General features: G+C 42.9%; 1 protein-coding gene across 1 annotated transcript; it reads right to left on the bottom strand.

The window, feature by feature from the left end:
* Window positions 1-873: 873 nt before the first annotated feature.
* LOC141719821 (uncharacterized) lies at window positions 874-1,194 on the bottom strand. The gene has a single exon (XM_074522193.1). The coding sequence runs from the start codon at window positions 1,192-1,194 to the stop codon at window positions 874-876; it is 321 nt and encodes a 106-aa protein (XP_074378294.1).
* Window positions 1,195-13,438: the final 12,244 nt, after the last annotated feature.

Raw genomic sequence — 13,438 nt, 5'->3', positions numbered from 1 at the left:
TCCTTTTGTCAAGTCGCGTCTGTTGATTTCCCCACGTAAGCCATGTTATTGTCATGTCCTTAATTTTGTGAACCAGAGACTACACTGTAAGGGCGTGTCCTATATGGAGGCATCTACCTTATCATTTTAATTCCCCAAGTCACAAACTATTCTCAAGACTATCAGGAATATTAGGGCGCGTCCTGAACAGTAAGCGCATCCCTATAATTTATAAATCATTATACAATTCCATAGTCAAGACACGTCCTCTAACAGGGCGTGTCCACCCTTTTTCCGAAAAAACAAGTTACATTGTCCATTTTTACAGTATTATTTTATATTGAAGGTTAAGTGGTGTACGCGTCCTGATTTGTGGACGGAACTTATTTTCTGAATGATTACCATAACTTCCCCTTAAACCCATTTTATGAAATATTAAAGCGAAGCATTCCTTTAGGAGGGCGCATCCTACTAACAGGTGCATCAACCTCACTTTTTTCTATCTTACAACTTTGTATAGCCGTGGGCGCGTCTTTACCCTATGGCGCGTCTTCATTGTTTTGAATGAAAAAGTTTAGAATGTTCAAAGTTTTTGTTTTAATTGAATAATGCGCTCCAGTGTCAAAAGTGCACCGGTCCCATGACTACTATGCTCTGTGGGGAATTTATTCGAAAATATGATGCTTCAACTAGTTCTAAGTTAAGTAGTACATGCACTACCCCCTAGGCTAGGAGGAATTTTATTACTTCTAGTCTAAAATTTAGGCACAGCCCTAAGTATATAACTGAAAATGTAAACATGATATGCAAGGGGCTAAAGCCGCGCCTTACTGATAATACTTTCGAAGGTGCTCCGCATTCTATGCTCGCGGAACCAACTTCCCTTCCAAGTCTTCAAGATGATAAGTCCCCTTCCACAAGATTGCTTTTTATCTTGTATGGTCCTTCCCAATTAGCTCCAAATACTCCATGCTGGGGATTCTTTATGTTTGGCATTACCTTTCTGAGCACCAGATCCCCAACCTTCAGCAGCTGTCCCTTTACCTTTTTGTTGTAGTACCTCGCAGCACGCTGCTGGTATGCCATGAGCCTTTGCTGGGAGTTTTCCCTTATTTCTTTCAGAAGGTCCAAGTGAAGTCTTTGGTTAACTTCTGCATCTTCCTCCATGTAACGATCTCTACGAAGTGATCTTGAGCCAACCTCCACAGGAACCATAGCCTCATACCCGTAGGTAAGCATAAACGGCGACTCTCCCGTAGTAGACCTTAGAGTAGTGTTGTAGGACCACAACACTTTTGGGAGTTCTTCGGGCCAATTCCCTTTGCGCTCCTCCAGTTTGGTCTTGAGGGTATGCTTAATTATTTTATTTACGGCCTCTGTTTGTCCATTACTCTGAGGATGATAAAATCGCTGCAAATTCCTTCTTAATCTTTAAATCCTCACACAACTGTCGTAGCTCCTTGCTATCAAACTGCTTCCCGTTATTAGAAACAAGTTTATAAGGAATTCCAAACCTACACACAATGGAGTTGAAAACAAAGTCTTTGATTTTCTTCGCGGTGATTGTCGCTAGCGGCATGGCTTCCGCCCACTTAGTAAAGTAATCAACTACAACCATTGCATACTTGACGTCTCCTTTAGCCTTGGGTAACTCTCCAATAAGATCAATCCTCCACATGAAAAATGACCATGTGCTCACCATAGGCGTCAAGAGCGTCTCTGACATAGATGAGTAATTCATAAAGCATTGGCAGCGATCACATGCTTTAACGAAATTTGTGGCATCCTCCTTTATCGTAGGCCAATAGTAATCTTGGCATAAAACTTTCATCACCAACGAGTTACCCCCCGAGTGATTATCACAAATTCCTTCATGTACCTCCCTTAAGATGTAATTCCCTTCTTCTTCATCAACATATCTGAGCAGCGGTTGATTGAAACCTCTCTTATATTAAAATTCATCATACACCACATACCTTGCAGCCCGGTAGTGAAGTCATCGAGCCTTGAACTTATCCTCAGGAAGTGCTCCCTTGTGAATATAAGCAAGAATGTGCGTCATCCATGTTTCCTTGGGAGCCTCATCTACTTGCATTACCTCTACCCCTGGGATACTAGGAATCTCCTGGATTTCTAAAGGTATAGATCCAAACAACACATCCTCCTGCTATGATCCCATTTTTTCCAGAGCATCCGCGTTGCTGTTCTTTTCCCGCGGTACACATTCCAGCCTAACCTCTTTGAACTTTCCAATCAGGCGCTATGTGCACCTCAAGTATAACTTCGTTCGCGGTCCTCGAGCTTGAAACCCCCCATTCACCTGGTTTACCACCAACTCTGAGTCACTCTTTGCAATTAAGTTCCGCACCCCCATTTCCAAAGCAATCTTTAGGCCATTGATCAATGCTTTATATTCCACATCATTATTTGTCGTAAAGAATTTGAAGTGGATTGCACTCATCAGATGATGGCCCTCCGGAGATACAAGTATTATACCCGCGCCTGCTCCTCCATTGTTAACTGCTCCATCCACATGTAAAATCCACCAGGGGTGTGGAAACTCTTCTAAAAGCTCCTCCGTATGAGATGGATGCGACACTATCAAGGCCTTATCATCAACCTCAGAATCAAATTTTAGTAAGAAATCAGCTAGGGCTTGTCCTTTGATCGTTGTGCGAGGCCTGTACTCCAAGTCAAACTGTCCCAACTCCACAGCTCATTTCAACATCCTTCCTGACGATTCTGGTTTATGGAGGACTTGTCGTAGAGGATATGTTGTACGGACTTCAATTCTATGAGCTTGAAAATATGGGCGCAGCTTCCTTGATGCGAGGATTAAGGCATAAACCAGCTTTTCCATACTAGTATAGCGAGTCTCAGCATCGTGCAACCGTTTGCTCACATAATATACTGGTGACTGTTGCTCATCCTCCTCTCTCACCAATATTGCGCTGATTGAATACTCCGAGACTGCAAGGTATAGGATCAGAGACTCCCCATCCAACGGTTTTGACAACATGGGAGGGTTCCCCAGTTGCTCCTTGATCCTCCTGAAAGCTTCCTCAAATTTTGGTGTACACACAAAGTCTTTCCATGCCACTTAAATCACCTTAAAGAATTCCTTACATCTGTCGGATGACTTAGAAATGAATCGATTCAATGCGGCGATTCTTCTAGTTAAGCTTTGCACCTGCTTCACACTTGTGGGAGACTTCATGTCCAGCAGTGCCTTGATCTTCGCAGGGTTAGCTTCAATTCCTCTATGATTGACAATGAACCCGAGAAACTTGCCTGACTCAACACCAAACACGCACTTCTGCGGATTCAACTTCATGCGAAATCTCCTTAGAATGTTAAACATTTCCATCAGGTGCTCGATATGATCATTTGCTTTCTTCAATTTTACCAGCATGTCATCTACATACACTTCCATGGTCCTTCTAATCTGATTCTTGAACATCATATTCACCAACCGCTAGTAGGTCGCGCCCGCGTTGATCAATCCAAATGGCATCCCTATGTAACAATATAACCCTCTATCAGTGATGGAGGACGTATGCTCCTGATCAGGGCCATACATGGGAATTTAATTGTAACCAGAGTAAGCATTCATAAAACTTAACAAGGCATGCCCTGCCGTTGCATCGACTAACTGATCGATTCGTGGGAGTGGAAAACTGTCCTTCGGGAAAGTTTTTTTGAGATCCGTGAAATCTACACACGTCCTCCACTTCTCATCCAGTTTCTTTACAAGCACCGGATTTGCAAGCCACTCGGGGTAGAGAGATTCTTTAATTAATCCAACTTCCAACAATCGATCTACCTCCTCCTTTAATGTTATCGCTCTTTCTCTGCTCACCGGGTGACGCTTTTATTGTATGCCCGTGCAATTAGGGAAGATGTTCAATCGATGACACATTACCCCTAGGTCGATCCCAACCATGTCTGAATGACTCCATGTGAAGTCGTCAAGATTTTTAATCAGAAAACGGGTGAGTCTTTCCCTCATTTCATGACTTAACTGAGATCCTACTTTCAAAATCTTGCTCGGATCATCTTTGTCGATTGGAACAGGTATCGTATCCTCAGCCGACCCCATTTTTTCAGCAGGCATAGGGATCCTAGGATCCAGATCGAAATCAAATTCTCAGGGGTCTTCCACTTCCATCCTTGCACTTGAGGGCGCGTCCTTATAGTTAGGAGCATCCACCTCAGTGCAAGATATAGTTCCATGCATTGCAGGTATGAGGGACGCATCCTCAGTTAGAGGAGTTTTATTCTTTATAAACATGGAGGGCGCATCCTTCTTTTGAGGAGCATCAACCTCACTTTTGTTTTCACTTTTCAAGGGCGCGTCCTGTCTCCGAGGAGCCTCTACCTTGGGGTTACTTTCCAGGATTTGTAAAATCTCACTTCTCCCTTCCAACTTTTATCCATTAATTTCCTTCTGCACAACATCTCTTTCGCGGTTTACCATGACTTCCTCCACATTGCGAATCCTTGAAATATTCCCCAACATCCAAGCGGGAGTATTGGTTATATGAGTTTCTTCTTCTACTGGATCTTCCACAAAATAATGGGAGTGAACTTCTCCATTTGGTTTCACCTGAATGTCCGCCGCATCTTCAATGGGGAGACTCTTTCCTTCATACCTTCTTCTGCGAAATTCCTTAACAGCCTTGTGATAGCAGTCACGCGATTCGCATTATGACTCTCTCAGACTGCCCACTCCGTTAGGTGTTGGGAACTTTATCATCAAATGATGTATCGTGTTTATTACTCTGAACGCTCGCAACCAAGGTCTGCCCACCAGCACATTGTGCGCGGACTCCTGATCCAGCACTTTGAAGTATATCATTTGAGTAACAGACAGATCTCCTTCGCCAAGCGTGAGAGGAAGTCTAACCGAACCCATAACTCTTACTGCCTCCCCAGTAAAACCGTAGACGTGTGCATCTTCAAAATTCATGTCACTATCTGGGAAACCCAATTTCTTGAACGTGCTATAATATAAGATGCTCGCAGAGCCTCCGTTGTCCAGGAAGACCCGATGCACGTTCATTGCCCCAATAAGCATAGTTATTACCAACACATCATTATGGGGGTGATGTACCCATCTTGATTCTCTTTCCCTGAAAGTAATATCAGCAGATTCCCCTTTGAATATTTTTGAAGGTCTATCTTATAAGCTATGAATGTTGGTGAGTGGTAGGTGTCATGCCTCTCTAGCATTTTTTTCCAATGCCCGATTACTATCATCAACAAATGAATGTCCTCCGAAAATTGCCCGAATACTTCCAGCTCTTTGGAAGTTAACCTCGGCCGGCTTCTCATCTGCGTCCGCTTGATATAGATGCCTTTCATCTTTCCGTTTGTCGTCGTTGCCTCTGCGTCGCTTCACTTTGTCAATCCACTCTCCCAGATACCCAGCCTTGATCAATTCCTCGATCTCATCTTTTAAGTGATGACATTCGTGGGTATCGTGATCGGTAGACTCATGGTACTCACAATATTTTTTCTTGTCTCTACTTTTCCACGAGGTCAAACGGTCTGGTTTCTTGAAGATTCCTCTTTCCTTATTTACCTCAAAGATGTGATCAATGGATGCTGCCAGCGGAGTGTAATTGCTCACTCTCTTTTCATAGTTCAATGGTGGACTCCACTCTCTCCGTACATTCACGGCATTCACCCTATTAGGGCCCTAAGCATTCCGCTGATAATCTGGACTCGCGGACCCGTCCCTTCTCTTAGCTCGCCCCTTTGAACTGTGGGTATTATCATTCATCTTTGTCTCGGCAAGTGATTGCTCAATCGCTTTGAAGGACTCAGCCTGCGCTAGTACATCAGCCAACTACGCAGGGTCTTTCCCTTGCAAATGTCTCCAGAAATCTGTTCCCACGCGCAGACCAGCTATAAGAAGTATTTTCAGTATCTCGTCAGTTGCACCTCTCCCCAAGGTAGACTCTGCATTGAACCTTTTGAAATATAAAGTCAAGCTTTCCCTTTCCTTCTATTTCACATTAGCCAGTGTGGTAACAGGCAGCGTATACTTCACCGCAGCCTGAAACTGAGTCAGAAACAAGGTTTTCATCTGTTCCCAAGATGTGCTAACTCCTGGACCAAGTTTTTGGAACCACTGTTGAGCACCTTCTCTAAAGATGGCCGCCAAAAGATGGCATCGTGCTAAGTCAGGTACCTGATATACATCCATCTCAATGTTGAAACGTCCCAAGAACTCCACAGGGTCGGAGTTTTCATTAAAGCATAAGTCATTGATCGTGTTCCTGTATCCCGCAGACAGCTGTGCTTCCCTTACAACAGCAGAGAAAGGGGATGGGGCTTGAGCAGTTGCCGTTACCCTACCTCCTTCAAGATGGTTGAGTAACCTCTTGAGATCATTCACATTAAATGTTCCTACTCCATGTATGGTTTGAACGTTAAGTTGTTGGGGTTGCCTCACAACCTGCTGTTGTTCCCCTTGATTACCCCCGGGTATATTGGTGGATCTTGCCGCCTCTCGCCCTGAGGTTGCGGCTATGGTATATTACTATCTTGATTTTGAACATTTCCTTGTGCACGAGGTTCCTCCTGGCCACATATCAGTATCTCATTATTGTTTTGCAACCTCTCTTGAATTCGGACGCCGTCTCGGTCAAGAGGACGCGTACTGGATCCATTGCCCGTAGCACTATGAGAAGCTACAGGAACAATGACAGGGGCTTTTTCAGGAATAACCTTCCATGCTGGTATCCCATCCTTCCTCGTCCATTCCTTTAATAGCCTCGGCCATAATTTCCGAACCTTCCACATGGAGGGGCATGCTCGTGTTCGCGGTTCCGCACCCTATCATCTCTTGGATATGTAGGGGGCACACGTGTTGTATCACGGGGCCTCAGTACTCCACTGTTTCCTTCCTTTTTCCATTCTAGCAACAACATTCTCAAATCATCATCTTCCAACCTTATGCCAAGTCTTCTTTTCAGGGTTGAGAAATCTCGCCTTCTGGATATTTTCTGCACGACGACGTTCATCGACCGTACACCCAGACCTATGCGGATTTGGGACAACCTGATTGTCGGTGCAAGGCCTTTCTCTTCCATCAGTATCCTCATCGATAAGCTCCACAATAGGCTCGACGTCATCAGAGTATTCCAAGCACCGCGAAGTAATTCGCAAGTTTCCTTTATTGGCTTGGCCGCGAACGTCCTGGGTATCTCCTTCGACCACAGGAGCTTTCCCCACGGCGTGGCCATGGCGGGGCGTACGACGACCCCTCCTTGTTTTGTGACGCTCCACCGTGCTCAGCCTCGAGTTAAAATTATTCAGAGTGTCCCTCGAGAACGGGTGGTGTTCCTCCCACATCTGGAGCTCGCAAGGGGTTCACTATGTTTCTAGGCACATAGGGTTCTTGGCGAGTGTAGCCTCCCCCGCCCTCTCCTTCAGATCTGTTATTCCATCATGATTGTAAGACATCTTTTCCTCCCAAGACTATGATCTTAATTAGCACCCCTCCTTCTAGTACCAATTTGTTGACGGAGGAATCTGGTACAACAAAGTTTGAGGTTTCTCACTGGAATCAAGATCTATGACAGTGGTTTTTTGCCGGAAAATCAAGCGGTGTGTGGTGGTTGTATATTAATTTATGGCTGAGATTGATTAGGGCAAGTGGTGGCTCCTTTTCAGCTCTCAACTTCTTACCCCTCTCAATGTGCCTACGTACCCTTTATATAGGGATCAAGCCTGACGTAGTTCTTGGGGAACAAGAAATCTAATGGGCTTAGACTTCTTATCCCTAGGCCCGATAGAAGCCCATCTAGAATCCATCTTCCTCTAGCTTTAGGAATGTCCAACTACGAGGCCCAACCGCAAAGGCCTAAGGCTTGTCCGTAATCGTAGGACTTCACGAATAATGCATCTCCCTGCGTAAGGATAACACTCCGCTACAACTATCTCCCTTGATTTATGGACACAAGTATAGCCACGCCAGAGCGTCCCTATCCCCCGAATGAGGATAACCCACCAGATAGCAGGACAGGTGATCCCAAGCTCTTTGGTGCAAAGTGCATGATGTCTCCAAAGTTCTCCAACGAGGACACCCGTTGAATACAAGAAAAGAGTTCCCAGAGCACACACCAGAGATAACCCCACATCCCCAACGAGGACAGCCATTGAATACAGGAGGAGGCCTTCAGTCATCAGGCATACCCCTGGAGGCCTTCTAGCTTTTCATGGACATCCCCCTCCTTGACCGTCTCAAAGAGGAAATTCTTCAAAGAGCACCTGCAACAAATACATTAGTAAAAATAATCCTTCCTTGCTCCTTTCCATACATGCCTTCACCTGAGCTTACCCTTGAAAATGCATTTCCCAAATATAGGACGCATCTCAGGACACTGAGCGCGTCATCATCTTTATGAAGCCCGTATTTTTCTCCAGCAACTACCTCTCATGACTTTCCACAGAGACAGGACGCGTCCTATCCCCTAGGCGCGTACTTCAAATTTCCTTGCCACAGGACCACCCTTAGTAAACACTCCCACCGTGATGGACGCGTCCTACACACATGGGCGCGTCTTTATCCCCTCCTATGCCACGCAACGCTGAGTTTGACTCTAATTAACCCGCGTTTGACCCGCATTGATCCAATGTCAAATTTTGGGTATAACACATGTTAACAAGACTAACCCCAAGTTCAAAAATGGAAAATAAGACTAATATAAAAATTGACACAATTACAGTAATTATACATTAGATAATTTTGAATTTGAGAATTTACAAGCATCAGACAAAGACTGGAACTTTTGACTCTTCTCTTAAGAGGTCCTTTAGATACACAAGAATTTCTAGTTCCTCTATGATTGGAGTCCCAGTTAGAGCTTCTATTAATTCAAGTCTGTCATGATTTGGATAACCATCTAACATTTCAATTCTGAATCTTGAAAATGAGCCAGCTTTTATATTTAGAAATCTTCCATCCATGGAGATTCTGCTCATCCATTTTGCTTTGAGTTCTTCAGATCTTTTGATATACATTTCAATTTCCTCATCATATTTCCTCCTTTTCTCCTCATATTCTACTTTACTTTTTGCTCTTCTATCTTCCCTTACAATCAACCATTCAGCTAAAACTGATCTCCATGCTCTTGTAGCAGTATCCTTGTCCTTCAACAAACTTATCACTCTCTTAATTTCAGTTGGAGAGAGAGTGTCCATCAGATTGCTGCCTAGAAAAGTGAAGGATCTATCTTGAAAGTAGATTCTTACTTCCTTTAGAGTGACAACCTAGACTCTAACTATTTCCTCAGCCAGTTGTTAAAAATAGTCTTCATCTGAGCAACACCAATTTAAGGGTAGAAAATTATTCTGTTTGAAGCAATTCCAGATGGCCTTTTTCAGTAATCTTAACTTTTTCAGTAGGCTTAGCTTTCTTAGGTTTTCTTCTAACAGATTTGAAATGAGTTTTGTGTGATGAATTGACAGAAGGTAAGGTTGAGATTTTCTTAAGAGATGTTTAGCTTGTGATGACTGAAATTTTTAGAAAAGAGTTAGCACTTTGTCTGTATAGAAATTTGGGCTTTGAGGTTTGCGGTGGTTTAAAGTTTGAGATAGTTGATCTTGAAGGTTGAGCTGAGGGTTGAGCTAGTTGTGTTTGGATTTTTAGGGTTTGGTGTGGTTGTGAGCCATCATGATTCTTTTTACTTCTCCTCTCACTCCCTCTTTTCTTCTCATCATTCTTCTTCTCTCCACGCTTGCTTCCATCTGCCTTACTGGATTGACTTAGATTTGAGCCAGAAGATTTTTGATCATCTTTCTCCTGCTCATCATCATCCAAATTATCCTTGTTGATTTGAGTTTTAGGCAAATTGGCTTTAGGATTTCTCAGATATCTTTTCAACAGCTTGATCATCTCCTCAACTTCAAAAGTCTTCTTCTTCTTTGATTTTAATTCAGTCTGCGGAATCATGATAAGCTTCTTGTTGGCCATGACACATTGTTTAGGGATTTGGAAGTGTTTGAAGTGCTTGGTGGTAGGACAGATGTATGCTACTCCCTTGCTAAGCTGTAGATAAGCTTCTGGAAAAGCAGCCACTTGTGCATTCTTCAATTCATATAGCAAGAGAGTGTCTTCATGAATCACCACTCTAACTTTGCTTATTAGAATGTCTAATTCAGATGCCCTTCTTGAGATAAGATAATTGAGGGACACCTGTATACACCTATCAACCCCAGAGTCATTTATATTGACCACTATCCTCTTCTCCTGAAAATTGTCTTTGGTCACCATAATCACCCTTAAAGATTTTATTGTCTTGTCCAAGGCCTTTTTTTAGGTGAAGAGGTTATTGTTGAGAGAAGCCTTTAGAGCCTTGAGCAATTCATCAAATTTCCTGTACAGACTTGGACTTTCAGCAGCCCTAATAAGCCTCTCCATATCAATATCTACTTCTTGACTTAAGCTCTTTTCCGTACCTTGGACATATTGAGTAGATGATCTTGATTTTACTAGCCTAGCCTCTATCTCCCCCTTAGTCTTGTTGGCAGGCATGAGAAGGGGAGTAGGAATTTCAATCCTTATTTGTTCAGGAAATGATGGTAGAGGGATGTTGAGTTTTCCCATGATGGCTCCCAAAGCAACAGAGTTTTGCATTTGGAGATGCTTGTGAGAGTCCACCAGAGTCTTGATATATGACTGTTGACTTTGAACTAGTGAAGTCAAAGCTTGCACTTGAGCATTCAGTGATGCATTTGAGATTTCCAGAGAATCTACTTGTGACTTGAGTTCTTGAAGGTCTTGTGGAGAGGAGCTTGCAGTAGAGAGAGCAGGAGAGAACAATAGATGGTCCAAATATAGCTTGCACAACTTTCTAAATTTCATCCATGACTAGAGGTGAAGGAGTGTATCTTGCAGTGTGCATTTGATCCAACTTCCACCTTGTGTTATTGGATTTAGTGATGTGATCTTAAACTACCTTGTGCAAGGCTACAAAGGATTCTTTGAGTTGATTTACACTCTTATCAATCCCACTGAGATCATACATTGACATTTGTTGTGAGAAGATCTTGAATTGGTTTTTGATCTCAGTTTGAGAGGGGATGATTTGGTCCATTTTTTCCCTGACCATCTTCACGATTTTGTCTTGATGTCCATTCAATGTGATTTGAAGTGCTTTTTCAAAGTTGTAGAAAGCCTTGATTTGAGCTTTGTAGACTTCATTGATGGCATCATACACCTCTTGCGGAGTTAGGGATCTGGAATTACTTCCCAGAATTGTAATGTATTCCTCCCTGAATTTAGCTAACACAACATCCATCTCAATTGTGAATTCTTTGTCCAACCAAGCATCACAGTTAGCATCCTGACCAACTTCATCAACAATGTTTGCTTGATTATCTTCAACATCAGCCTGGTAGGAGAGCATGATAACTTGGTAATCCTGATTAGACATGTTAGATGTGAGTAGCTGTTGTGAGATTTGAGAAAGGCCTCCAAGTTGATCAACTCTAAGATCTTCAATTGTAGTTGATTTTCAGTGTCTTTGAGCAATTGGGAGATGAGGTGTGATTGAGATGTGAAAGGTTGTGAATCAGAACCACCTGTGACTGAAGTCATAGTTTTACTCACCGATTACTCTGTGGTTTTGACAAGTTGTTGTTCCTTACATAAGGTGGGAACCACCAATTAGATTGGATGGGATTTGACTGGGTTATTTTCATGTTCACCAGTCTCAAACCCTTGTGCTTCTTGCAAATCACTGTCACTTGAATGTGATAAACTTGCCTCCCCCATAGCAGGATCATTGGCAATTGTACTCCTAGCATCAACTCCCAAAGCAATTTCTGCTAGGGTTTTGAGGGGAGTTATTCCTACATGAGGAACCTCCAATTGAATTGGAGAGGATTTAGATAGCTCCCACTCAGGAGTACTACCCTCAAACCTAACAGCCTGTGAAGGTTGATTTACACATAAAGGTGCATTTGAGATATCCATGGGGTCTTCAGTAAAAACTGATAAATCCCTTATGTTTTTATTGGTGTTATCAAGGTCTACCCCAGCATGTAGCCTCTCACCATCTGAATGTAGTGTCTGAGTGGTGAACAAGGTTTCTTGAACGAAGTCACTAGATTTAGATTGCACTTGAGAATTGGATTCAAGTGCTATAGTTAGAGAAGAAATTTGGGAAATTAGAAGTCGTTGCTCATAAGTGAGTGTTGGCAGCTCCCCCTGAATGGATGAGGGAGCTTCAAAAGATATGCCCTCACTATGTGTGCCATCCTTATTTCTCATACCATACACTTAAATTTCTTCAGGTGCAGGCTGTGCAGACTCTATACAAGGTGCATTGGGGTGAATGCTCTTTTCAATAAATACACCCTGTTGAGAGGATGTATCTAGAGTCTGTTTAGTCCCCATTGTTACAACTGTATCCTTTTGGGAGGATACAGAGGTGGTTTGAGTGGTCAGCTCAGATTTCTTACTCTTCTTTGATCTCTTGACCAAGGGTGACTCAGTTTCTTTTTTGATCCTTAACACTCTCAGTTATAACTGTTAAGGTTACCTCATTTCTCTTCCTTTTACTCACCTCATCCTTTTGAGAAGATGAGGTGGTTGGTTTCTTAGCTGCTAATGGTTGGTTTGAAGAAGTGGTTTCAGCTTGGGAAGGTTCCTGTGGGTGTTCCTGTGTTTGTACTTCCACAGGTTCAGGAACCATAGCTGTGCTAGATTGTGCATTGGATCTCATGTCAGGTTTTGGGTAAGGGTAAGTCCTAAACCTCTCCAACATGAATGGAGTGATTTTCAGACTTACATTTACCTTGTTCTTTGTAGTAAGTGGACCAAATATTATTTTGGACACTTGCTTACAATTGCCTATTTTAGTGCTATCTATCCCATTCAACAAATGTATGTCTCCTACTTTATGATTTAAAGTGGACATAATGAATCTAGGAAAGAAGATTTCCTTACCTCTAGCAAACAAGGGCATGGTCATCCTGGTTGCAAGTTCTTCCAGGATCAGTAGACCAACATTCAAGTATCTGTTGTGGGCTATTGAGTACACCAGCTTCTGCACCACACTTGAAATATTGTCATACCCTGTCTTCCTGCATGTGAAGGCCCTCATCACAGAATCAAACACAAAGGACCATTCCTTCCTAAAGTTAGTCTTGTTCAATCTTGACAAGTTGATTCTTCCACCATAGTTGATGAAGTTCATAAACTCAGTCAGTTCATCAGGAGTTGGCACCTCCACCAAGTTGGAAGTCCCAAGACTATGTTCACATCTTGCTCATTAAACTCAATTTGTTGTCCTCCAACTGAGCAAGTTATCACCAGAGCTACAGAGTTTTCATTCATCACAGTCCTTACCATGGTTGTAGTCCAAAACTCATGCAGCACATCCAAGTACAACACTGGGTTAGAAGTTAAAGCTCCTGCAAGGTAAGATTCAGACAGAAATTT

Source organism: Apium graveolens, chromosome 4, assembly GCF_009905375.1.
Source record: "Apium graveolens cultivar Ventura chromosome 4, ASM990537v1, whole genome shotgun sequence".
NCBI lineage: Eukaryota > Viridiplantae > Streptophyta > Magnoliopsida > Apiales > Apiaceae > Apium > Apium graveolens.
The sequence above is the reverse complement of the archived record's forward strand: the minus strand, read 5'-3'. Positions and strand labels throughout refer to the sequence as shown.